A 25630-nucleotide genomic window follows, 5' to 3' on the forward strand; every position below is an offset into this window, starting at 1 on the left:
CTGAGGGCGCACTGAGGAGTGGGGCCCCAAGCTCTTGGCTCCTCTAGGCCTGAGACCAGGAGACCGCCATTTTCATTCCCGTCCTCTGGAACTCTACGGAAAGCGCTCAGGGAACAAAAGCTCCCGAAAGTGAACTCAAGCAGATCACTCAGGCCGGCCCCTGGTAAGGGTGGTGCAATTCCACCTTGGGCAAAGACACTTGAGAATCCCACAACAGGCCCCTCCCAAGGAGATCAACAAGAAATCCAGGTAAGACCAAGTTCACCTACCAAGGAGTACACTTTCAATACCAAGGAGAGCTGTTGAATTCCAGAGGAGGAGAAAGCAAAGCATGGAACTCATGGCTTTCTCCCCATGATTCTTTAGTCTTGCAGTTAATTTAATTTTTTTTCTTTTTCAATTTTTTTCTCTTCTTCTGCTAAATGTTTTTTAACTTTTACCTTTTTCTTTTTTAACGTTTTTTAACTAGTTTATCTAATATATATATATATATATATATATATATATTTTCTTTTTTATACTTTTTCTTTATTCATTTTTTTTAATTGTTTCTTTTCTTTTTTCTTTTTTTTTTTTTTTCTTTATGAACCTCTTTTTATCCCCTTTCTTCCCCTTCATGATTTGGGATCTCTTCTGATTTGGTTAAAGCATATTTTCCTGGGGTTGTTGCCACCCTTTTAGTATTTTACTAGCTCCTTCATATACTCTTATCTGGGCAAAATGACAAGGCGGAAAATTTCACCACAAAAAAAAGAACAAGAGGCAGTACCGAAGGCTAGGGACCTAATCAACACAGACATTGGTAATATGTCAGATCTAGAGTTCAGAATGACGATTCTCAAGGTTCTAGTCAGCTCAAAAAAGGCATGGAAGATATTAAAGAAACCCTCTCGGGAGAGATAAAAAACCCTTTCTGGAGAAATAAAAGAATTAAAATCTAACCAAGTTGAAATCAAAAAAGCTATTAATGAGGTGCAATCAAAAATGGAGGCTCTCACTGCTAGGATAAATGAGGCAGAAGAAAGAATTAGTGATATAGAAGACCAAATGACAAAGAATAAAGAAACTGAGCAAAAGAGGGACAACAGCTACTGGACCACGAGGGGAGAATCTGAGAGATAAGTGACACCATAAGACGAAACAACATTAGAATAATTGGGATTCCAGAAGAAGAAGGAAGAGAGAGGTGAGCAAAAGGTATACTGGAGAGAATTATTGGAGAGAATTTCCCCAATATGGCAAAGGGAACAAGCATCAAAATCCAGGAGGTGCAGAGAATAGAACCCCCTTCAAAATCAATAAGAATAGGCCCACACCCCGTCACCTAATACTAAAATTTACAAGTCTTAAGTGACAAAGAGAAAATCCTGAAAGCAGCCCGGGAAAAGAAGTCTGTAACATACAATGGTAAAAATATTAGATTGGCAGCAGACTTATCCACAGAGACCTGGCAGGCCAGAAAGAGCTGGCATGATATATTCAGAGCACTAAACGAGAAAAACATGCAGCCAAGAATACCAAATACAGCTAGGCTATCATTGAAAATAGAAGGAGAGATTAAAAGCTTCCAGGACAAACAAAAACTGAAAGAATTTGCAAACACCAAACCAGCTCTACAGGAAATATTGAAAGGGGTCCTCTAAAGAAAGAGAGAGCCTAAAAGGAGTAGAGCAGAAAGGAACAGAGACAATATACAGTAAAAGTCACCTTACAGGCAATACAATGGCACTAAATTCATATCTCTCAATACTTACCCTGAATGTTAATGGGCTAAATGCCCCCAATCAAAAGACACAGAGTATCAGAATGGATTAAAAAAAAAAAACCTATCTATATGTTGCCTACAAGAAACTCATTTTAAACCCAAAGACACCTCCAGATTTAAAGTGAAAGGGTGGAAAAGAATTTATCATGCTAAGGACATCAGAAGAAGGCAGGAGTGGCAATCTTTATATCAGATGAATTAGATTTTAAGCCAAACACTATAATAAGAGATGAGGAAGGACACTACATCATACTCAAAGAATCTGTCCAACAAGAAGATCTAACAATTTTAAATATCTATGCCCCAAACGTGGGAGCAGCCAACTATATAAACCAACTAATAACAAAATCAAAGAAACACATCAACAACAATACAATAATAGTAGGGGACTTTAACACTCCCCTCACTGAAATGCACAGATCATCCAAGCAAAAGATCAGGAAGGAAATAAAGGCCTTAAATGACACACTGGACCAGATGGACATCACAGATATATTCAGAACATTTCATCCCAAAGCAACAGAATACACATTCTTCTGTAGTGCACATGGAACATTCTCCAGAATAGATCACATCCTCGGTCCTAAATCTGGTCTCAACCGGTATCAAAAGATTGGGATCATTCCCTGCATAATTTCAGACTACAATGCTCTCAAGCTAGAACTCAAACACAAGAGGAAATTTGGAAAGAACCCAAATACATGGAGACTAAACAGCATCCTTCTAAAGAATAAATGGGTCAACCAGGAAATTAAAGAATTGAAAAAATTCATGGAAACAAATGATATTGAAAACACAACAGTTCAAAATCTGTGGGACACAAAAAAGGCAACCCTGAGAGGAAAATATATAGCAGTACAAACCTTTCTCAAGAAACAAGAAAGGTCTCAGGTACACAACCTAACTCTACACGTAAAGGAGCTAAAGAAAGAACAAGAAAGAAACCCTAAACCCAACAGGAGAAGAGAAATCATAAAGATCAGAACAGAAATCAATGAAATAGAAACCAAAAAAAACAATAGAACAAATCAACGAAACTAGGAGCTGGTTCTTTGAAAAAATTAATAAAATTGATAAACCCCTGGACAGACTTATCGAAAAGAAAAGAGAAAGGACCCAAATTAATAAAATCATGAATGAAAGAGGAGAGATCACAGCTAACACCGAAGAAATACAGACAATTAGAAGAACATACTCTGAGCAACTCTACGCCAACAAATTTGACAATCTGCAAGAAATGGATGCATTCCTAGAGACATATAAACTATGACAACTGAACCAGGAAGAAATAGAAAGCCTGAACAGACCTACAACCAGTAAGGAGATTGAAACAGTCATCAAAAATCTCCAAACAAACAAAAGCCCAGGGCCAGACGGCTTCCTGGGGGAAATCTACCAAACATTTAAAGAAGAACTAACTCCTATTCTCCTGAAACTGTTCCAAAAAATAGAAATGGAAGGAAAACTTTCAAACTCGTTTTATGGGGCCAGCATCATCTTGATCCCAAAACCAGACAAGGATCCCATCAAAAAAGAGAATTACAGACCAATATCCTTGATGAACACAGATGCGAAAATTCTCACCAAAATTCTAGCCAATAGGATTCAACAGTCCATTAAAAGGATTATTCACCACGACCAAGTGGGATTTATTCCAGGGCTGCAAGGTTTGTTCAACATCCACAAATCAATCAATGTGATACAACACATTAATAAAAGAAAGAACAAGAACCATATGATACTCTCAATAGATGCTAAAAAAGCATTTGACAAAGTACAGCATCCCTTCCTGATCAAAACTCTTCAAAGTGTAGGGATAAAGGGCATATACCTCAATATCATCAAAGCCATCTATGAAAAACCCTCCGCAAATATCATTCTCAATGGAGAAAAACTGAAAGCTTCTGCTAAGGTCAGGAACACGGCAGGGATGTCCATTATCACCACTGCTATTCAACATAGTACTGGAAGTCCTAGCCTCAGCAATTAGACAACAAAAGGAAATTAAAGGCATCCAAATCAGCAAAGAAGAAGTCAAACTATCACTCTTCACAGATGATATGATACTATATGTGCAAAACCCAAAAGACTCCACTCCAAAACTGCTAGAACATGTACAGAAATTCAATAAAATCAATGCACAGAAATCAGCTGCATTTCTCTACACCAACAAGACAGAAGAAAGAGAAAATAAGGAGTCAACCCCATTTACAACTGCACCCAAAACCATAAGATACCTAGGAATAATCCTAGCCAAAGAGGCAAAGAATCTATACTCAGAAAACTATAAAGTACTCATGAAAGATATTGAGGAAGACAGAAAGAAATGGAAAGATATTCCATGCTCCTGGATTGGAAGAATATTGTGAAATATTGTGAAATATCGTGAAAATGTCTATGCTACCTAAAGCAATCTACACATTTAAAGCAAGTCCTATAAAAGTACCATCCATCTTCTTCAAAGAAATGGAACAAATAATCCTAAAATTTATATGGAACCAGAAAAGACCTGGAATAGCCAAAGGAATATTGAAAAAGAAAGCCAACGTTGGTGGCATCACAATTCCGGACTTCAAGCTCTATTACAAAGCTGTCATCATCAAGACAGCATGGTACTGGCACAAAAACAGACACATAGATCCATGAAACAGAATAGAGAACCCAGAAATAGACCCTCAACTCTATGGTCAACTAATCTTCGACAAAGCAGGAAAGAATGTCCAATGGAAAAAAGACAGCCTCTTCAATAAATGGTGTCGGGAAAATTGGACAGCCACATGCAGAAAAATGAAATTGGACCATTTCCTTACACCACACACAAAAATAGACTCAAAATGGATGAAGGACCTCAGTGTGAGAAAGGAATCCATCAAAATCCTTGAGGAGAACACAGGCATCAACCTCTTCGACCTCAGCAATATCTTCTTAGGAACATCCCCAAAGGCAAGGGAGGCAAGGGCAAAAATGAACTATTGGGATTTTATCAAGATCAAAAGCTTTTGCACAGCAAAGGAAACAGTTAACAAAACCAAACGACAACTGACAGAATGGGAGAAGATATTTGCAAACGACATATCAGATAAAGGGCTGGTGTCCAAAATCTATAAAGAACTTAGCAAGCTCAACACCCAAAGAACAAATAATCCAATCAAGAAATAGGCAGAGGACATGAACAGACATTTCTGCAAAGACAACCAGATGGCCAACAGACACATGAAAAAGTGCTCCATATCACTCGGCATCAGGGAAATACAAATCAAAACCACAATGAGATATCACCTCACACCAGTCAGAATGGCTAAAATCAACAAGTCAGGAAATGACAGATGCTGGCGAGGATGCGGAGAAAGGGGAATCCTCCTACACTGTTGGTGGGAATGCAAGCTGGTGCAGCCACTCTGGAAAACAGCATGGAGGTTCCTCAAAATGTTGAAAATAGAACTGCCCTATGACCCAGCAATTGCACTACTGGGTATTTACCCTAAAGATACAAACGTAGTGATCCGAAGGGGCACATGCACCCGAATGTTTATAGCAGCAATGTCCACAATAGCCAAAATATGGAAAGAACCTAGATGTCCATCAACAGATGAATGGATCAAGAAGATGTGGTATATATACACAATGGAATACTATGCAGCCATCAAAAGAAATGAGATCTGGCCATTTGCGACAATATGGATGGAACTAGAGGGTATCATGCTTAGCGAAATAAGTCAAGCAGAGAAAGACAACTATCATATGATCTCCCTGATATGAGGAAGTGGTGATGCAACATGGGGGCTTAAGTGGGTAAGAGAAGAATCAATGAAACAAGATGGGATTGGGAGGGAGACAAACCATAAGTGACTCTTAATCTTACAAAACAAACTGAGGGTTGCTGGGGGGAGGGGGATTGGGAGAAGGGGGGGTGGGGTTATGGACATTGGGGAGGGTATGTGCTTTGGTGAGTGCTGTGAAATGTGTAAACCTGGCGATTCATAGACCTGTACCCCTGGGGATAAAAATACATGTTTATAAAAAAATAAAAAATTTTAAAAAATTTTTTAAAAAGAAGCAAAAATAGTCTAAAATATACAACGTAATCTTACACCTAAAGGAGCCTGAAAAGGAACAGCAAATAAAGCCTCAGGCCAGTAGAAAAAGGGAAATAATAAAAGATTAGAGCAGAAATAAATGATATAGAAACAAAAATATAACAAAATTAAGAGATTTCAGATTAATGAAACTAAGAGCTCATTTTTCAAAGAATTCTCTAAAAGAATGAATAAAATTGATAAAACCATAGTCATATTTATCAAAAAGATAAAAGGACCCAAATAGGTAAAATAATAAATGAAAGAGGACATATCACAACCAATACCACAGAAATACAAACAATTAGAATACTATAAAAAATTATATGCAACAAACTGAGCAAACAGAAGAAATGGACAAATTTCTATGAACCTACAAAACTGAAAAAGAAATAGAAAATTTGAACAGACCATAACCAGCAAAGAAATTGACTCAGTAATTAAAAATTTCCCAACAAACAAAAGCCTAGGGGCAGACAAATTCCCAGGAGAATTCTACCAGACACTGAAAGAAGAGTTAATAGTATTCTCCAAATTCCAAAATTATAGGTCAATATCCCTGATGAACATAGATGCAACAAAATACTAGAAAATTGAATTCAAAAATACATTTAATAAATTGTTCACCATAATCAAGCAGGATTTATTCCTGGGCTACAAGAGTGGTTCAACATCTGCAAATCAATCAACAGGATACACCATATTAATTAAAGAAAGGATAGAACCATATGATCCTGTCAATAAATGAAAAAGCATTTGACAAAACACAGCATCCTATTCCAAACCCTCAATCTGGGGCACCTCGGTAGCTTAGTCAGTTAAGCATCTGCCTTCAGCTCTGGTCATAATCCCAGGGTCCCAGGATCGAGTCCTGCATTGGGCTCCCTGGTTGGTGAGCCTGCTTCTCCCTCTCCCTCTGCCTGCTCCTCCCCCTGCTGGGCTCTCTCTCTCTCTGTCAAATAAATAAATAAAATCCCCCCCCCCCCCCAAAAAAAAACTCAACAAAGTAGGGACAGACGGAACATATCACAACATCCTAAAGGTCATATATGAAAGGCCAACAGCTAATATCATTCTCAGTAAGGAAAAACTGAGAGCCTTTCCCCTACAGTCAGGAAAAAGACAAGGATGTCCATTCTCACCACTGGTACTTAACATAGTACTGGAAGTCTTAGCCTGTTTGAATAGACAACAAAAAGAAATAAAAGGCATCCAAATTGGCAAGGTGGCAAGGTAGAAGTCAAACTTTCATTATTTCATTATTTACAGTTGACATAATACTCTGAAAGTCTCCACCAAAAATTACTAGAACTCATACATGAATTCAGCAAAGTTGCAGTATATAAAATCAATGTGTAGAAATCTGTTACATTTCTATATGCCAATAACAAAGCAGCCAAAAAAAAAAAAAAATCAAGGAATTGATCCTATTTGCAACTGCACCAAAAACAATAAGATACCTAGGAGTAATCTAACTAAAGAAGTAAAAGATCTGTATTCTGAAAACTACAGAAGAGGAAAGAAACTGAAGAGGACACAAAGAAATGGAAAAGTATTCCATACTCATGAACTAGAAGAACTCATATTATTAAAATCTCTATATTTTAAGAACTAGAGGTACTCATATTATTAAAATGTCTATATTACCCAAAGCAATCTATACATTTAAGGCAATCTGTACCATAATACCACCAGCCTGGTGGTGGGTATTATGGAGGGCATGTATTGCATGGAGCACTGGGTGTGGTGCATAAACAATGAATTCTGTTACACTGAAAAGAAATTAAATTTTAATAAAAGAATGAAATCTTGCTATTTGCAAAGATGTGGATGGAGCTAACGTATATTATGCTAAGTGAAATAAGTTAGAGAAAGATAAATACTATATGATCTCACTCATGTGGAATTTAAGAAAGAAAACAGATAAACATATGGAAGGGGGGAAAGAAAAAAGAGAGAGGGGGAAACAAGCCATGCAAGGAGAGAGAACAAACAGAGAGGTGGGTAGGGGATGAGCTAGATGGGCAATGGATATTAAAGAAGGCATGTGCTGTGCTGAGCACTGAGCATTGTATGTAAGTGATGAGTCACTTAACTCCACTCCAGAAACCAATATTGCATCCTATGTTAACTATCCAAAATTTAAATTAAAAAAATAAATTTAGAACCATAAATATGCAGACAATGTTAGTTTACGAAGATGTGTCTATTACGTCAGCAGAGTCAATGTTTACTAACGAAGACTATATAAATGCAAGGATACATACTGATAAAATTCAGGAAATGATTTACAGTAATAGGAAGATATTTTTCAAATGTATAAGGTTTTCTACATGCTTGTTTTTACAATAAAAACTCAATTTTAAATATGAACTGCCACAATGAATAAACTTTTTCACTCACTGAAAAAAAATGATTCACACATGTTGATATGACTGCTAGCTTGAATGCAAAATATTAATGTAAGAATTCTGAGGGACAGCTCACCAGGATCTCCCCCATCATTACTTAATGGGTTCCTGGGTCCTATATCAGGTACCTCTGGAAACAGAATGTGTGTATGCCATCCAGTATCTACTAAGGAGCTTAGAAAATCCGAAGTTCTCTCAGTACCTGTACCAAAACGCAGATGATATTTTACCTGGAATAGACAATAGAATACAAACAACATGTTAGATCAATGAACACTAAAAGCAAGTATCAACAGTGAGAGGAAAAGAAAATACAAAGCTAAAATTTGTGTTTTAGCAGAGTGAGCAATTCAGTATTCTAAATGGTAAGAAATGTGAGCAATTCAGTATTCTAAATGGTAAGAAATAATAGTATCACTGATGCAAGGGACAAGAAGCAAGCCTCATGTGCCATAATCACAAAGTTTGAAATCAATTAAATTTGTATCTCTGCTCTATCATCTTTAGGATTTTTGAGTTACAAAGATGCCAACAGTGGTACCTTTTTAAAAAAATTTCTTTTTACTGTTGATTTTTTTCCCAGTGTTCCAAGATTCATTGTTTATACACCAAACCCAGTGCTCCATGCAATATGTACCCTCCTTAATACCCGCCACCAGACTCACCCATTCCCCCAACCACCTCCCCTTCCAAAAGCCTGTTTGTTTCTCAGAGTCCACAGTCTTTCATGGTTCATCTACCCCTCTGATTTACCCCAATTAACTTTTCCTTTCCTTCTCCTAATGTCCTCCATGTTATTCTTTATGCTCCATAAGTAAATGAAACCATATAACTGACTCCCTCTGCTTGACTTATTTCACTCAGCATTATCTCCTCCAGTCCTGTCCATCTTGATACAAAGTTGGGTATTCATCCTTTCTGATGGAGACATAATATTCCATTATATATATGGACCATATCTTCTTTATCCATTCATCTGTTGAAGGGTATCTTGGCTCTTTCCACAGTTTGGTGATTGTGGCCATTGCTGCTATGAACATTGGGGTACATTTGGGCCTTCCTTTCACTACATCTGTATCTTTGGGGTAAATACCCAGTAGTGCAATTGCAGTCATAGGGTAGCTCTATCTTTAATTTTTTGAAGAATCACAACACTGTTTTCCAAAGTGGCTGCACCAACTTGCATTTGCACCATTCCTCTTTCCCTACATCCTCTCCAATGCTTGTTGTTTACTGTCTTGTTAATTTTGGCCGTTCTAACTGGTGTAAGATGGTATCTCAATGTGGTTTTTTAATTTGAATTTCCATGATGGCTAATGATGATGAAAATTGTTCATGTCTCTGATAGCCATTTGTATGTCTTCTTTGGAAAAGTGTCTGTTCATGTCTTCTGCCCATTTTTTGATGTGATTATCTATGTTCTGGGTGTTGAGTTTGAGGAGTTCTTTATAGATCTTGGATATCAACCCTTTGTCTGTAGTGTCATTTGCAAATATCTTCTCCTATTCTGTGGGTTGCCTCTTTGTTTTGTTGACTGCTTCCTTTGCTGTGCAAAAGCTTTTATCTTGATGGAAGTCCCAAAAGTTCATTTTTGCTTTTGTTTCCTTTGCCTATGGAGACATGTCTTGAAAGAAGTTGCCATGATGTGAAAAGGTTACTGCCTATGTTCTACTCTAGGATTTTGATAGATTCCTGTCTCATGTTGAGGTCTTTTATCCACTTCAAGTTTATCTTTGTGTATCATGTAAGAGAATGGTCGAGCTTCATTCTTCTATACATAGCTATCCAATTTTCTCAGCACCATTTATTGAAGACGCTGTCTTTTTTCCACTAGTTATTTTTTCCTGCCTTGCCAAAGATTATTTAACCACAGAGTTGAGGGTCCATATCTGTACTCTCTACTCTGTTTCATTGGTCTATGTGTCTGTTTTTGTGCCAGTACCATGTTGTCTTGGTGATCACAAATTAGTAGTAAAATCAGGCAACATGATGCCCCCAGCATTTTTTTTTTTCTTCAACATTTCCTTAGTGATTTGAGGTCTTTTCTGGTTCAAAATAAATTTTAGGACTGTTTGTTCCAGCACTTTGAAAAATGCCAGTGGAATTTTGATTGGGATGGCATTGAAAGTATAGATTGCTCTGGGCAGTACAGACATTTTAACAATGATCATTCTTCTGATCCATGACCATGGAACACTTTTCCATCTTTTTATGTCTTCTTCAATTTCTTTCATGAGTGTTCTGTAGTTCCTCGAGTACAGATCCTTTACCTCTTTGGTTAGGTTTATTCCAAGGTATCTCATGGTTCTTGGTGCCATAACTCTTCAAAGTATACAGATAGAGGGAACATTCCTAAAGTTCATAAAATCTATCTATGAAAAATCCATAGCGAATATCATCCTCATTGGGGAAAAGCTGACAGCCCTCCCATCAAGATCAGGAACACAACAGGGATGCCCACTCTCACCACCCTTGTTCATTATAGTACTAAAAGTCCTAGCAACAGCAATCAGACAACAAAAAAGAAATAAAAGGTATTCAAACTGGCAAAGAATACGTCAAACTGTCTCTCTTCACAGATGACATGATTCTTTATATGGAAAACCCAAAAGACTCCACCCCCAAACTACTAAAACTCATATAGCAATTCAGTAATGTTGGCAGGATACAAAACCAAAGCACAGAAATCAGTTGCATTCTTATCCACTAACAATGAAAATATAGAAAGGGAAATTAGAGAATTGATTCCAACACTGGTACCTTGATGATTACCAATGTTATTTTTCTACATCCACAACTGGCTTGCCTAACTACTTCAACAATTCTATTTATTTTCTTTCCTATTATGTTAGCCAACTATGATAAAGATTATCTCCCCCTTTAAAAAGTGACCAACAGAAAAGGAAAAAGCCCAGATATAGTGATTATCTCCCCCTTTAAAAAGTGACTAACACAAAAGGAAAAGGCCCAGATATAATGAAAGTAGGGTTAATAAAATCAACAAAATGGAAGCTTGTACTGCACCAAAGTTATTTGAAATATGAACCAGAAGCTCTACATATACCAATGAACCTGTATCGCCATCAGCATATACTTCTGATGCTATAATTAGTGTAAAGTAGGCACAACTAGGAAAAGTGAGGAGAGGACAGAACAGAAAGAAAGGCTACCTACTGTCCTACCAGTGATTTTCCTTTCTCTTTCCTTCCTTCCATTTGCAAACTTGTATCCTAAACAGGATTTAGCTCTGTGCATAAATACTATAGTTTGAGCATTTCCCTCAACCCTGGCTGGCTCATCTCTAACTTGTGGTAAAGAGATACACCAAGTTACCAAAGTTCGAACACTACCCATTTTCTCTCCTTAAGGGATGTTATCAGAGTCTTTCCTGGGGTCTGTCCTAATTCTGAATCAAGTTGGAAAACCCTAAAAGCTGACACTAGAGATTTAGAAATTAGGTAATTCACTCAAAAGAAATAAGTCTTTCATGCTGGAATCTCTGCTGGTATATACGCATATGCCTTTTGTTTTTTTTAATGGCCAAACTTTAACATTTCAAGGACCTCCAGACCAGTTACTGGTGGGGTTACAGAACTTTCCATTCACACTACCAGTGATAATCAAGAATTCTGAAAGTTAAAGCAATTACCTCTTTGGAGACCTAAAACAAATACATTAAAACTTTATACAAAGGAAAAAACAGGGGGCATTCACCAAAGCAAAACAAGAAGCAAGTGGATTGTTCTAAGAGGACATAAAAATGCCTTCTGGAGTTCACAGTCCCAGGAAAGGGAGCTACCTCAGCTTAAAAGACACCCAGATATATGAGTGAAGTGTTCAGTTCTTGTTTTTACTTTGACTTTTAACTTTCATATAATAATAGCTTTGTTATGAAAGTCACTTCATATACAAAGTTAGAATGCCAATTACACTTAAAATTAGCTCATTAAAGAGTTTAAATATCATATTACAGATATGCACTATGTGAAATTCCAGAAGGCATTTGAACAGGGAACGGACATTGCTACCCATCTTTTTTACCTAGCTACATTGTTATTTTCTTAACCACCATCAGCAAGACTGGAAGGATCTGCCTGGCCAGGGAGATTTGTAAAGTGAATATCCTTACTAAAGCTCCTATTATTATATCTTCTGAATTTAAGACCATAAGGTAGCAGGTAACCGTTTTCTCCTCACAGTAAAAACAACAGGTATTAAAATAAGTTGGCACAGAAACACCTGGGTGGCTCAGTTGGTTCAGCAGCTCCCTTGGGCTCAGGTCATGATCCCAGTGTCCTGGGATCCAGTCCTACATTGGGTGCCTTGCTCAGTGGAGCCTAATTCTCCCTCTCCCTCTGCCGGCCACTCAGTCGGCTTATGCACTCTCTGACAAATATATAAACATTTTAAAAAGTAAAATATAATAAAATAAATTGGCACAGGATTCAAATCCTGGTTTTGTTATCTACTAGAAGTTAAGATCTTGGGCAACTTAACATTTTTCCCATTTATAAATGGGGAGGTTACCTGTATCTCATTAAACCTCTGAAACCTAACATTTAATTATAAATTCTTTAGACAAAAATTTCTTACCTGAAGTGGCAAACGGTCATCGCTATTTTTGAAGTCATGATCAAATACAATAGCAGCCACCACACGAACCGTAGGCTTCTTTTCATATTGAACATACTTCTCAAACTGTGCTTCTGAAGAAAAGCCTCGAACTGTAGAGAAAAAATCTCAGTAAGTCATCACATAAATGGAAAATGTCTAATGATTATCCCTACCTGTACCATGAATACCATAATTCTGTCATAACACAATACATTTTAAAACATTATTACTCAATTAAAACATTATTACTCATTTTAAAACAATATCAAGGTGACCTAATGGATATCTGGGCTACACAAAAATTCTTGTGTTTTATAAAAGTTGCAACACATTATAAACAATATTTAATCATTACAATAACTGTGTATTAAAGTAAACTGTGACAAGGGGAGTTTTTCAATTGTATTTTGAAATCTAGTGATTAAAAAAAATTTGAAGATTATTTGATGATAGAGTTGAGGGTCCATATCTGGGCTCTCTACTCTGTTCCACTGGTCTATGTGTCTGTTTTTGTGCCAGTACCATGCTGTCTTGGTGATCACAGTAAAGCTTGAAATCAGGCAATATGATGTCCCCAGTTTTTTCTTTTTCAACATTTCCTTAGCAATTCGGGGTCTTTCCTGGTTCCACACAAATTTTAGGATTCTTTGTTCCAGCACTTTGAAAAATGCTGGTGGAATTTAGATCAGGATGGCATTGAAAGTATAGATTGCTCTAGGCAGTATGGACATTTTAACAATGTTTATTCTTCCGATCCATGAGCATGGAATGCTTTTCCATCTTTTTGTGTCTTCTTCAATTTCTTTCACAAGTGTTCTATAGTTCCTCAAGTACAGATCATTTACCTCTTTGGTTAGGTTTATTCCAAGGTATCTGATGTTTCTTGGTGCTATTTTTTTTTTAATATAATTTTTTATTTTTTATAAACATGTATTTTTATCCCCAGTGGTACAGGTCTGTGAATCACCAGGTTTACACACTTCACAGCACTCACCAAAGCACATACCCTCCCCAATGTCCATAATACCACCCCCTTCTCCCAAACCCCCTCCCCCCAGCAACCCTCAGTTTGTTTTGTGAGATTAAGAGTCACTTATGGTTTGTCTCCCTCCCAATCCCATCTTCCTTCATTTATTCTTCAACAAAGCAGGAAAAAACATACAGTGGAAAAAGAACAGGCTCTTCAATAAATGGTGCTGGGAAAATTGGACAGCTATATGTAGAAAAATGAAATTCAACCATTCTCTTACACCGTACACAAAGATAAACTTGAAATGGATAAAAGACCTCAACGTGAGACAGGAATCCATCAGAATCCTAGAGGAGAACATAGGCAGTAACCTCTTTGACATCGGCCACAACATCCTCTTTCAAGACATGTCTCCTATGTCAAGAAATAGAATCCTACAAGGGCACCTGGGTGGCTCAGTGGGTAAAGCCTCTGCCTTTGGGTCAGGTCATGATCCCAGGGTGCTGGGATCCAGCCCTTCATTGGGCTGTCTGCTCAACGGGGAGCCTGCTTCCCCTCTCTCTGCCTGCCTCTCTGCCCACTTGTGATCTCCATCTGTCAAATAAGTTAAAAAATCTTATCATATGGTTTCACTTATTTGTGGAGCATAAGAGATAACATGGAAGACATGGGGAGATGGAGAGGAGAAGGGAGTTGGGGGAAATTGGAGGGAGAGATGAACCATGAGAGACCATGGACTCTGAAAAACAATCTGAGGGTTTTGGAGGGGTGGGGGTGGGAGGTTGGGTGAGCTGGTGGTGGTTATTAAATATGGCAGGTATTGCATGGAGCACTGGGTGTGGTGCATAAACAATGAATTCTGGAACGCTGAAAAGAAATTAAAAAAATAAAAATTAAAAAAAAAAATTTGAGAGGAAATAAGTGACAAAATTATTTCTGTAGAAGGTTTATTTTGAAAAGTAATTGTAGAATAAATTGTATTCTAGAAAACCATTGTGAACTTAAATTATAAATTTAAAAATAAAATTTTTAAAAAATAAAAAATTAATAAAAGTAGTACTTTTCTTATTCACAAATGAATCTGTACGAAATTTTAAAAAACACACTCTCAAAACAAAACACATACAACCACACACATACAGGTAACTTAAATGACTAAAGTTTTTTTAAAAATAAAGTTATATAACATGTGCAAAGATCCATACCATAAAGATGTCTCTTCTGTAAAAATTGACATATAAAGTCAATGTAATTCTAGTAATAATCCAAACAATCTGTTAACTAACTTGGACTTAAATAAAACAAAACAAAACATAATAAAATATCAATCTTCTAGATCTCAAGAGGTCTCACCACAAAAAAAGGTAAATATGTAAGCTGACGGATATGTTAATTAGCTTGATTGTGACACTAAAGGTATATGTATACCAAAACATCCTATTATATGACCTAAATATATACAGTTTTTGTCAATCATAAATAATATAAAAATAAAACTGGTAAATAAAATTAAAAAAATAAAACATTTCCCAAAAAAATACGAACAATTTTTATGAAAAATTACAAGCCAATTCTAAAATTTATATGGAAACACAATGGGTGAATAACAAAGTGTATTAAAAGATGAGCTTTTAGGGCATCTCCGTGCTCAGCTGGTTAAGCATCTGATTCTTGATCTCAGGGTTGTGAGTTCAAGTCTTGCATGTGCTCCACACTGGGTGTGGAGGAAATATACTCTCAATAACTCATGGAACAAAGAACACAAAATAGACTAATGTCTTGGGGCTCAGTTGGTTAAGCATCTCCCCTTGGCTCAGGTCATTATTCCGGAGTCCCAGGGCGGAGTTCCACATCAGGCTCCCTGCTTGGCGAGTCTCCTTCTCTCTCTGACCCTTACCCTACACTCTCTCTCTCTCAAATAAATAAGTAAAACTTTAAAAAATAGACTGATGTCTTAAACATGCATGTAAAAATTTTTAACAAAATATTAGCAAATAAAATTCACAGAATAAACACAGGTAAATGGATGAATGATTCAATAGTTGAAAAATCATTACATTAACAAAAATAAGAAAAGTCATATGACCATCTCAAGAAACACAGAAAAGGCATTTGACAAAATTTAATACTAATTAATGATTTTTTAAAAATCTTGGTAAACAAGGAATAGAAGGAAGCTTTCTAAACCCAATAAAGAACATCTACAAGTAACATATAATAAATATGTTGCTCAATGGGTAAATACTGAAAAATTTTCTCCAGAGACAGGGAACAGAGAAGAATAGCTTTATTAGTTACTTCCTATCAAAAGATATAACATATCAAGTGTTGGTGAAGATATGGAACTGAAACTCTCATACATTTCTGTATGTTATATCCCCCAAGACCCAACAATTTCACTCCTAGCTATATACCAAACAAAAACGTGTATATATGTATTTTATGTTCATCAAAAGGCTCTTAACCTTTTGTTATGTTCATAAAGCACTACTCATAATAGTTAAAATGTGAAATCTACTCAAATGTTCATCAATAATAAACAGATAAATTGGTTGTATAACATTAACATAATCGGATTCTATAAAGAAAATTAGTGATTTATGATCTCACACAATTTGGATGACTCTTACAAATGTGCTGCTACGTGAAAGCACACACACTAAAACTATATCATACCATATATAACAGAGAATGCCATAACGGGACATAGCGAATATCTTCATTTATGTAAGGTGAGAAGCAAGCAAAGCTAATCTATGGTCTTAGAAGTCAAAATAGTAATTAAATTTGGAGGAGTCTTAACTGCAACTTTGGCACAAAAGAAGCTTCTAGAGTGCTGAAAGTGCTCTAACTTAAAATTACAGATTTCTTATTAACTACAAGAAGGAAAACTGCCTTGATAATGCAAACTGGTGGGAATCCATCTTACTCTAAAATGGGCAAGCATGATACCACGAGTTGAGGAACAAACAGGTAATAAGGTTTCAAAAGTGATTCACTAAGAGGATCTTATAAGAAAGATGTAGAATCTTCAACACAAATGACCAAACTGAACTAAATGTAAAGAAACAAGCAAATACAAATTAAGACTTCTGCAAAATAACTGGCCAAGTCTTTTAAAAATATCAATGTCATTAAAGACAAACAACAAAAACAATCTAAGAAAGTATACTAAGCCAGAGGTCAGCAAATTACGGTCCTGTGCAGGTCAAATCTACCCCAGTCTGCTTTGGTATGGGCCTGGGAGCTTTGGATGTTTTTAACATCTCTAAAGGGCTCCTCAAGAAAAAAAAAAAAAGAATATTTGATAGAAACCCACATAGGCCATAAAACCTAACATATTTCCTGTCTGGCCCTTCACAGAAAAGTTTGCCAAGCCCAGTGAATTTTTTAAAATCTCCAACAGGGAGGAGCCTGGGTGGCTGTTGGTTGGGTATCCAACTCTTGGTTTCAGCTCAGGTCACTATCTTAGGGTTCTGGGATCAGGCCCCAAGACAGGCTCTGTGCTTGAGGAGTAGAGTCTGCTTGAGATTCTGTTTTCTTCTGCTACCCCCCAACTACACTCACACACACTCTCTAAATAAATAATAAGTAAATAAATAAGTAAAATCTTTTTTAAAAATCAATAACTGGATGCTGGATTACAAAAAAGAAAAAAAAGCTCTAAAGAACCTCATTAGGACAATTAGGAAAATACAGATATTGACCATATATTAGATAACATCATTGTATCAATTTTAAAATTCTTGGGTATAATAATTGTAAAGGTTATATTGGACAACGTCATTATTAGGAGATATATATATAGTGTTTGAAGGTGATATGTCATGATGAATGCAACTTATTCTCAATGGATGAGGGAAAAAAATCCAGCAATTTTATATATATCCTTTTAGTTTCACATACTTACATACATATTACATGTGTGCATGTAAATGTGTGTGTATATAGAGAGCTATTAAAAAATAAGTGTGGCAAATGTTATTTGGTAAATTGCAGCATATTTGCATTTTCTCCATAGGTTTGAAATTTTTCAAAATCAAGTGTGTGTGTGTCTACTGGGGCCCTTCCATTGTGCTAAAAGTAAAGTACTACATAATCCTCAAGAATTCTTTGCCACAGATTTTTTTTTAAGATTTTATTTATTTGACAGAGAGAGAGCACAAGCAGGCAGAGCAGCAGGCAGAGGGAGAGGGAGCAGCAGGCTCCCCACCAAGCAGGGAGCCCAATGCAGGAGCCAAACCCAGGACCCTGGGCAGACACTTAAATGACTGAGCCACCGAGGGGTCCCCTCTGCCACAGATTTTAACAGACATTATTGCTACATACTGACTAAACCAAGTTATCAAATACCATTATCAGTGTCTTACCCAACACCAGCTTTCTTATCACAATTATACTAATAGTAGATACACTATACTATGCTATTCAGATACTGTATCACCTGAACTTGAATTGGTATATAAAAAGCTTGTAGGGGCATCTGGGTGGTTCAGTTAGTTAAGTGTCTGTCTTTGGCTAAAAACCTGATTCCCAGGTCCTGGGAGTCTGTTTCTCCTTCTGTCCCTCCCACTTGTACATGCACACTCTCTCTTAAATAAATAAAATCTTTTTAAAACATAATAGGGGCACCTGGGTGGCTTAGTGGGTTAAGCCTCTGCCTTTGGCTCAGGTCATGATCTCAGGGTCCTAGGATTGAGCCCCACTTCGGGCTCTCTGCTCAGCAGGGAGCCTGCTTGCCCCTCTCTCTCTGCCTGCTTCTCTGTCTGCTTGTGATCTCTCTCTCTCGTCAAATCAGTAAATAAAATCTTTTAAAAAATAAAATAAAAATAAACATAATAAATAAAAGCTTCTAGTGAATAGTTGTTTTAAGAAGTTATAATTCAGGAGGAGTCAAGATGGTGGAGAAGTAGCAGGCTGAGAGGGCATCAGGTAGCAGATCAGCTAGATAGCTTATCAAGCCATCCCAAACACCTACAAATCCAACAGGAGATCGAAGAGAAGAAGAGCAACAATTCTAGAAACAGAAAATCGACCACTTTCTAAAAGGTAGGATCAGCAGAAAAGTGAATCTAAAGCGGCGGGAAGATAGACCACTGGGGGAGGGGCCGGCTCCCAGCAAGTGGCAGAGCAAGGGAGCACAAAATCAGAACTTTTAAGTCAGAGATAGAGCTGAGGAATGAGCTCTCATCTTGGGGTTACCTTACCGTGATCTGTGGCACAGGTCACTGCTCTGTGAGCGGAGACCCCAAAAGACCTGGGGAGACTCTCCTGGAAGAGCTCAGGGATCTGCGGGGTTCAGAGACTCCAGGCAGGGCTGTGTGCCAGAGACAGAGACACTTGGTCACAGCCTGGGTGAGCTCAGAACTCAGCCAGAGGCCAGGGAGACGGGAGTGATTGAGTACTTTTCTCTGAGGGTGCACTGAGGAGTGGGGCCCGAGCTCTCCACTACTCCGGGCCAGGGACTGGGAGGTCACCATTATCATTCCTGTCCTCCAGAACTCTATGGAAAGTGTTCAGGAAACAAAACCTCCCAAAAGGGAACCCAAGTGGATTACTTAGCCTGGCCGCTGGTAAGGGCGCTGCCGTTTTGTCCTGGACAAAGACATTTGAGAATCACTACAACAGGCCCCTCCCCAAGAAGATCAGCAAGAAATCCAGCCACAACCAAGTTCACTTACCAAGGAGAACAGTGGAATTCCAGAGGAGGAGAAAGCTAAGCATGGAATTCATGGCTTTCTCCCCATGATTCTTTAGTCTTGCAAAGTTAATTAATTTTTTTTATTTTATTTTTTTCTTCTGCTAAATTTTTTTAACTTTTACCCTTTTCTCTTTTAACATTTTTTAACTAGTTTATCTTAACAACATCTTTCAAAAAAAATCTTTTTTGAACCTTCATTATTATACTCACATTTTATCCTTCATTGTATCTAACTTTTTTTTTATATACATAAAGGGTTTTTTTCTTCTAAAAATATCTGGGATACAACTTCTTCTAACAGATCAAAATATTCCCTAAATCTAGAACAGGGTTTTGTTCTAGTCTCCAGCCTGAGCAATTCTCTCTACTTTCATTTTCTTTATTCTCCCAAACAACTTATCAACACCTTTTTTAGAAATTAAAAAAACATTTTTTTCATCTTTATACTCATATTCCATCCCTTCATTGTGTCTACCCTTATATATTTTTTTCATTCTTAAAAATTCTGGGACGTAGTTTCTTCTAAGACACCAAAATACTCCCAAAATTAAGTGAGTGAATTTATCCTATTCACCAGTCTAATATATACATATTTTCTTTTTTATATTTTGTTTTATTTTTTTCTCTTTTTAATTTTTTTCTCTGAACTTCTTTTTAGCCCCTTTCTTCCCCCCACAATTTGGGGTCTCCTCTGATTTGGTTAAAGCACATTTTACTGGGGTCTTTACCACCCTTTTAGTATTTTATTCACTCTTTCTTAAATTCTTACCTGGATAAAATGACAAGGCGGAAAAACTAACCACAAAAAAAAGAACAAGAGGCAGTACCAAAGACCAGGACCTAACCAATACAGATATTGGTAATAATGTCAGATTTAGTGTTCAGAATGACGATTCTCAAGGTGCTAGCCAGGCTCGAAAAAGGCATGGAAGATATTAGACAAATCCTGTCTGGAGAAATAAAAGCCCTTTCTGGAGAAATAAAGGAACTAAAATCTAACCAAATTGAAATCAAAAAAGCTATTAATGAGGTGCAATAAAAAATGGAGGCTCTTACTGCTAGGATAAGTGAGTCAGAAGAGATAATTAGTGATACAGAAGACCAAATGACAGAGAATAAAGAAGCTGAGCAAAACAGACAAACAACTACTGGATGCCGAAGGGAGAATTCGAGAGATAAGTGATACCATAAGACAAAACAATATTTGAATAACTGGAATTCTGGAAGAAGAAAGAGAGAGTGGAGCAGAAGGTATATTGGAAAGAATTATTGTAGAGAATTTTCCAAATATGGCAAAGGGAACAAGTATCAAAATCCAGGAGGCACAGAGAACACCCCTCAAAATCAATAAGAATAGGTCCACACCCTGTCATCTAATAGTAAAATTTACAAGTCTTAGCAACAAAGAGAAAATCCTAAAAGCAGCCCAGGACAAGAAGTCTGTAACATACAATGGTAAAAAATATTAGATTGGCAATAGACTTATCCCCAGAGACCTGGAAGGCCAGAAAGAACTGGCATGATATATTCAGAGCACTAAACAAGAAAAATATGCAGCCAAGAATACAATATCCAACTAGGCTATCATTGAAAATAAAAGGAGAGATAAAAAGCTTCCAGAACAAACAAAAACTAAAAGAATTTGCAAACACCAAACCAGCTCTATAGAAAATATTGAAAGGGGTCTTCTATGCAAAGAGAGAGCCTAAAAGTAGTAGATCAGAAAAGAATAGAGACAATAAACAGTAACAGTCACCTTACAGGTAATACAATGGCACTAAATTCATATCTCTCAATAGTTACCCTGAATGTAAATGGGCTAAATGCCCCAGTCAAAAGACAAAGGGTATCAGAATGGATTAAAAAAAAAAAAACCACCAACATACTGTCTACAAGAAACTCATTTTAGACCCAAAGATTCTTCCAGATTTAAAGTAAAGGGGTGGAAAACAATTTACCATGCTAATGGACATCAAAAGAAAGCTGGGGTAGCAATCCTTGTATCAGATCAACTAGATTTTAAGCTAAAGACTATAATAGATGAGAAAGGACACTATATCATACTCAAAGGGTCTGTCCAACAAGAAGATCTAACAATTTTAAATATCTATGCTCCTAACATGGGAGCAGCCAACTACATAAACCAATTAATAACAAAATCAAAGAAATACATCAACAATAATGCAGTCATAGTAGGGGACTTTAACACTCCCTTCACTGAAATGGACAGATCATTCAAGCCAAAGATCAACAAGGAAATAAAGTCCTTAAATGACCCACTGGACCAGACGGACATCACAAATATATATAGAACATTCCCTCCCAAAGCAACAGAATACACATTCTTCTCTAGTGCAAATGGAACATTCTCCAGAACACATCCTGGGTCATAAATCAGGTCTCAACCAGAATTGGGAACATTCCCTGCATATTTTCAGACCAGAATGCTCTGAAGCTAGAACTCAATCACAAGAAGAAATTTGGAAAGATCCCAAATGCATGGAAACTAAACAGCATCCTTCTAAAGAATGAATGGGTCAACCATAAAATTAAAGAAGAACTGAAAAAATTCATGGAAACAAATGATAATAAAAACACAATGGTTCAAAATCTGTGGGACACAGAAAAGGCAGTCCTGAGAGGAAAGTATATAGCGATACAAGATTTTCTCAAGAAACAATAAAAGTCTCAAATACACAACCTAACACTACACCTAAAGAAGCTAGAGAAAGAACAACAAAGAAAGCCTAAACCCAGCAGGAGAAGAGAAATAATAAAGATCAGAGCAGAAATCAATGAAATAGAAACCAAAAAAACAATAGAACAAATCAACGAAACTAGGAGCTGGTTCTTTGAAAGAATTAATAAGATTGATAAACCCCTGACCAGAATTAAGAAAAAGAAAAGAGAAAGGACCCAAATAAATAAAATCATGAATGAAAGAGGAGAGATCACAACCAACACCAAAGAAATACAAACAATTATAAGAACATATTATGAGCAACTCTATGCCAGCAAATTTGACAATCTGGAAGAAATGGATTCATTCCTAGAGACATATAAACTACCAAAACTGAACCAGGAAGAAATAGAAAACCTGAACAGACCCCTAACCAGTAAGGAGATTGAAGCAGTCATCAAAAATCTCCAAACACTATAACAATGTTTATTCGTCTGATCCAAGAGCATGGAATGCTCTTCCATCTTTTTGTGTCTTCTTCGATTTCTTTCATGAGTGTTCTATAATTCCTCAAGCACAGATCCTTTACCTCTTTGGTTAAGTTTAGTCCCAGGTATCTTATGGTTCTTGGTGCTATAGTAAATGAAATCGATTCTCTAATTTCCCTTTCTGTATTTTCATTGTTAATGTATAAGAAAGCCACTGATTTCTATACATTGACTTTGTATCCTGCCACATTACTAAATGGCTGTATGAGTTCTAGTACTTTGGGGGTGGAGTCTTTTGGGTTTTCCATATAAAGAATCATGTCATCTGCGAAGAGAGAGAGTTTGACTTCTTCATTGCCAATTTGGATATCTTTTATTTCTCTTTGTTGTCTGATTGCTGTTGCTAGGACTTCTAATAAAATGTTGAACAAGAGTGGTGAGAGTGGGCATCCTTATCGTGTTCCTGATCTCAACAGGAAGGCTGTGAGCTTTTTCCCACTAAGGATGATATTTCCTGTGGGTCTTTCATAGATAGATTTTATGAAGTTCAGGAATGTTCCCTCTATCCCTCCTACACTTTAAAGCATTTTAATCAGGAACGGATGCTGGATTTTGTCAAATGCTTTTTCTGCATCAATTGAGAGGACCATGTGGTTCTTCTCTCTTCTCTTATTGATATGTTCTATCACATTGATTGATTTGCAAACGCTGAACCATCCTTATAACCCAGGGATGAATCCCACCTGGTCATGGTGCATTATCTTTTTAATGTGCTGTTGGATCCCGTTTGCTAGGAACTTGTTGAGAATCTTAGCATCCATACTCATCAATGATATTGGTTTGAAATTCTCCTTTTCAGTGGGGTCTTTGACTGATTTGGGAGCATCCTGATCAAAATTCCACTGGTATTGGGGCGCCTCGATGACTCAGTGGGTTAAAGCCTCTGCCTTCTGCTCAGGTCATGATCCCAGGGTCCTAGAATTGAGCCTCGTATTGGGCTCTCTGCTCAGTGGGGAGCCTATTTCCCTTCCTCTCTTTCTGCCTGCCTCTCTGCCTACTTGTGATCTCTGACTGTCAAATAAATAAATAAATAAATAAAAATCTTTAAAAAAAAAAAATTCCACCGGTATTTCTCAAAGAGCTGGAGCAAATAATCCTAAAATTTTTATGGAATCAGAAGAGCCCCGAATTGCTAAGGAAATGTTGAAAAACAAAAATAAAACAGGTGGCATCACATTACCTGATTTCAAGCTTTACTACAAAGCTGTGATCACCAAGACAGCATGGTACTGGTATAAAAACAGACATACAGACCAGTGGAACAGAGTAGAGAGCCCATATATGGACCCTCAACTCTATGGGCAAATAATCTTCGACAAAGCAGGAAAAAAATATACAGTGGAAAAAAGACAATCTTTTCAATAAATGGTGCTGGGAAAACTGCACAGCTATACGTAGAAGAATGAAACTTGACAATTCTCTTACACCATACACAAAGATAAACTCAAAATGGATAAAAGACCTCAACGTGAGACAGGAATCCATCATAATCCTAGAGGAGAACATAGGCAGTAACCTCTTCAATATCAGCCACAGCAACTTCTTTCAAGATATGTCCCCAAAGGCAAAGGTAACAAAAGCAAAGATCACCTTTTGGGACTTCATCAAAATCAAAAGCTTCTGCACAGCAAAGGAAACAGTCAACAAAACAAAGAGGCAACCCACAGAATGGGAGAAGATACTGCAAATGACAGTATAGACAAAAGATTGATATCCACGATCTATAAAGAACTTCTCAAACTCAACACACACAAAACAGATAATCATATCAAAAAATGGGCAGAAGATATGAACAGAGACTTCTCCAATAAAGACACACAAATGGCTATCAGACACATGAAAAAATGTTCATCATCACTAGCCATCAGGGAGATTCCAATTAAAACCACATTGAGATATCACCTTACACCACTTAGAATGGCCAAAATTAGCAAGACAGGAAACAATATGTGTTGGAGAGGATGTGGAGAAAGGGGAACCCTCTTACACTGTTGGTGGGAATGCAAGTTGGTGCAGCCACTTTGGAGAACAGTGTGGAGATTCCTCAAGAAATTAAAAATAGAACTTCCCTATGACCCTGCAATTGCACTACTGGGTATTTTCCCCAAAGATTCAGATGTAGTGAAAAGAAAGGCCATCTGTACCCCAATGTTTATAGCAGCAATGGTCATGGTTGCCAATCTGTGGAAAGAACCAAGATGCCCTTCAATGGACGAATGGATAAGGAAGATGCGGTACATATATACTATGGAGTATTATGCCTCCATCAGAAAGGATGAATACCCAACTTTTGTAGCAACATGGATGGGACTCAAAGAGATTATGCTGAGCAAAATAAGTCAAGCAGAGTCAATTATCACATGGTTTCACTTATTTGTGGAGCATAACAAATAACATGGAGGACATAGGGAGATGGAGAAGAGATGGGAGTTGAGGGAAATTGGAAGGGGACGTGAACCATGAGAGACTATGGACTCTGAAAAACAATCAGAGGGTTTTAAAGGGTCAGGGGTGGGAGGTTGGGGAAGCCAGGTGGAGTGTATTAAGGAGGGCACGTATTGCATGGAGCACTGGGTGTGGTGCAAAAACAATGAATTCTGTTATGCTGAAAAGAAATTTAAAAAAATAGTAATAATCTTTAAAAAAAAAAATCTCCAAACAAACAAAAGCCCAGGACCAGAGAGCTTCCCAGGGGAATTCTACCAAACATTTAAATAAGAATTAATACCTATTCTCCTGAAACTGTTCCAAAAAATAGAGATGGAAAGAAAACTTCCAAACTCATTTTATGAGGCCAGCATCACCTTGATCCCAAAACAAGACAAGGATCCCATCAAAAAAGAGAATTACAGACCAATATCCTTG

General features: G+C 37.1%; 1 protein-coding gene across 1 annotated transcript in view; it reads right to left on the bottom strand.

The window, feature by feature from the left end:
* Window positions 1–25630, bottom strand: part of LOC132027307 (phospholipid-transporting ATPase ABCA3-like) — a 139502-nt gene that overhangs the window by 109133 nt on the left and 4739 nt on the right. Inside the window, exons 3-4 of the mRNA XM_059416059.1 lie at window positions 12846–12976; window positions 8329–8482 (exon numbers count right to left, since the gene is read on the bottom strand). Coding sequence (XP_059272042.1) covers window positions 8329–8482; window positions 12846–12976 — 285 coding nt within the window. The remainder of the gene's footprint in view (window positions 1–8328; window positions 8483–12845; window positions 12977–25630) is intronic.

This window comes from Mustela nigripes, chromosome 11 (genome assembly GCF_022355385.1).
Source record: "Mustela nigripes isolate SB6536 chromosome 11, MUSNIG.SB6536, whole genome shotgun sequence".
NCBI lineage: Eukaryota > Metazoa > Chordata > Mammalia > Carnivora > Mustelidae > Mustela > Mustela nigripes.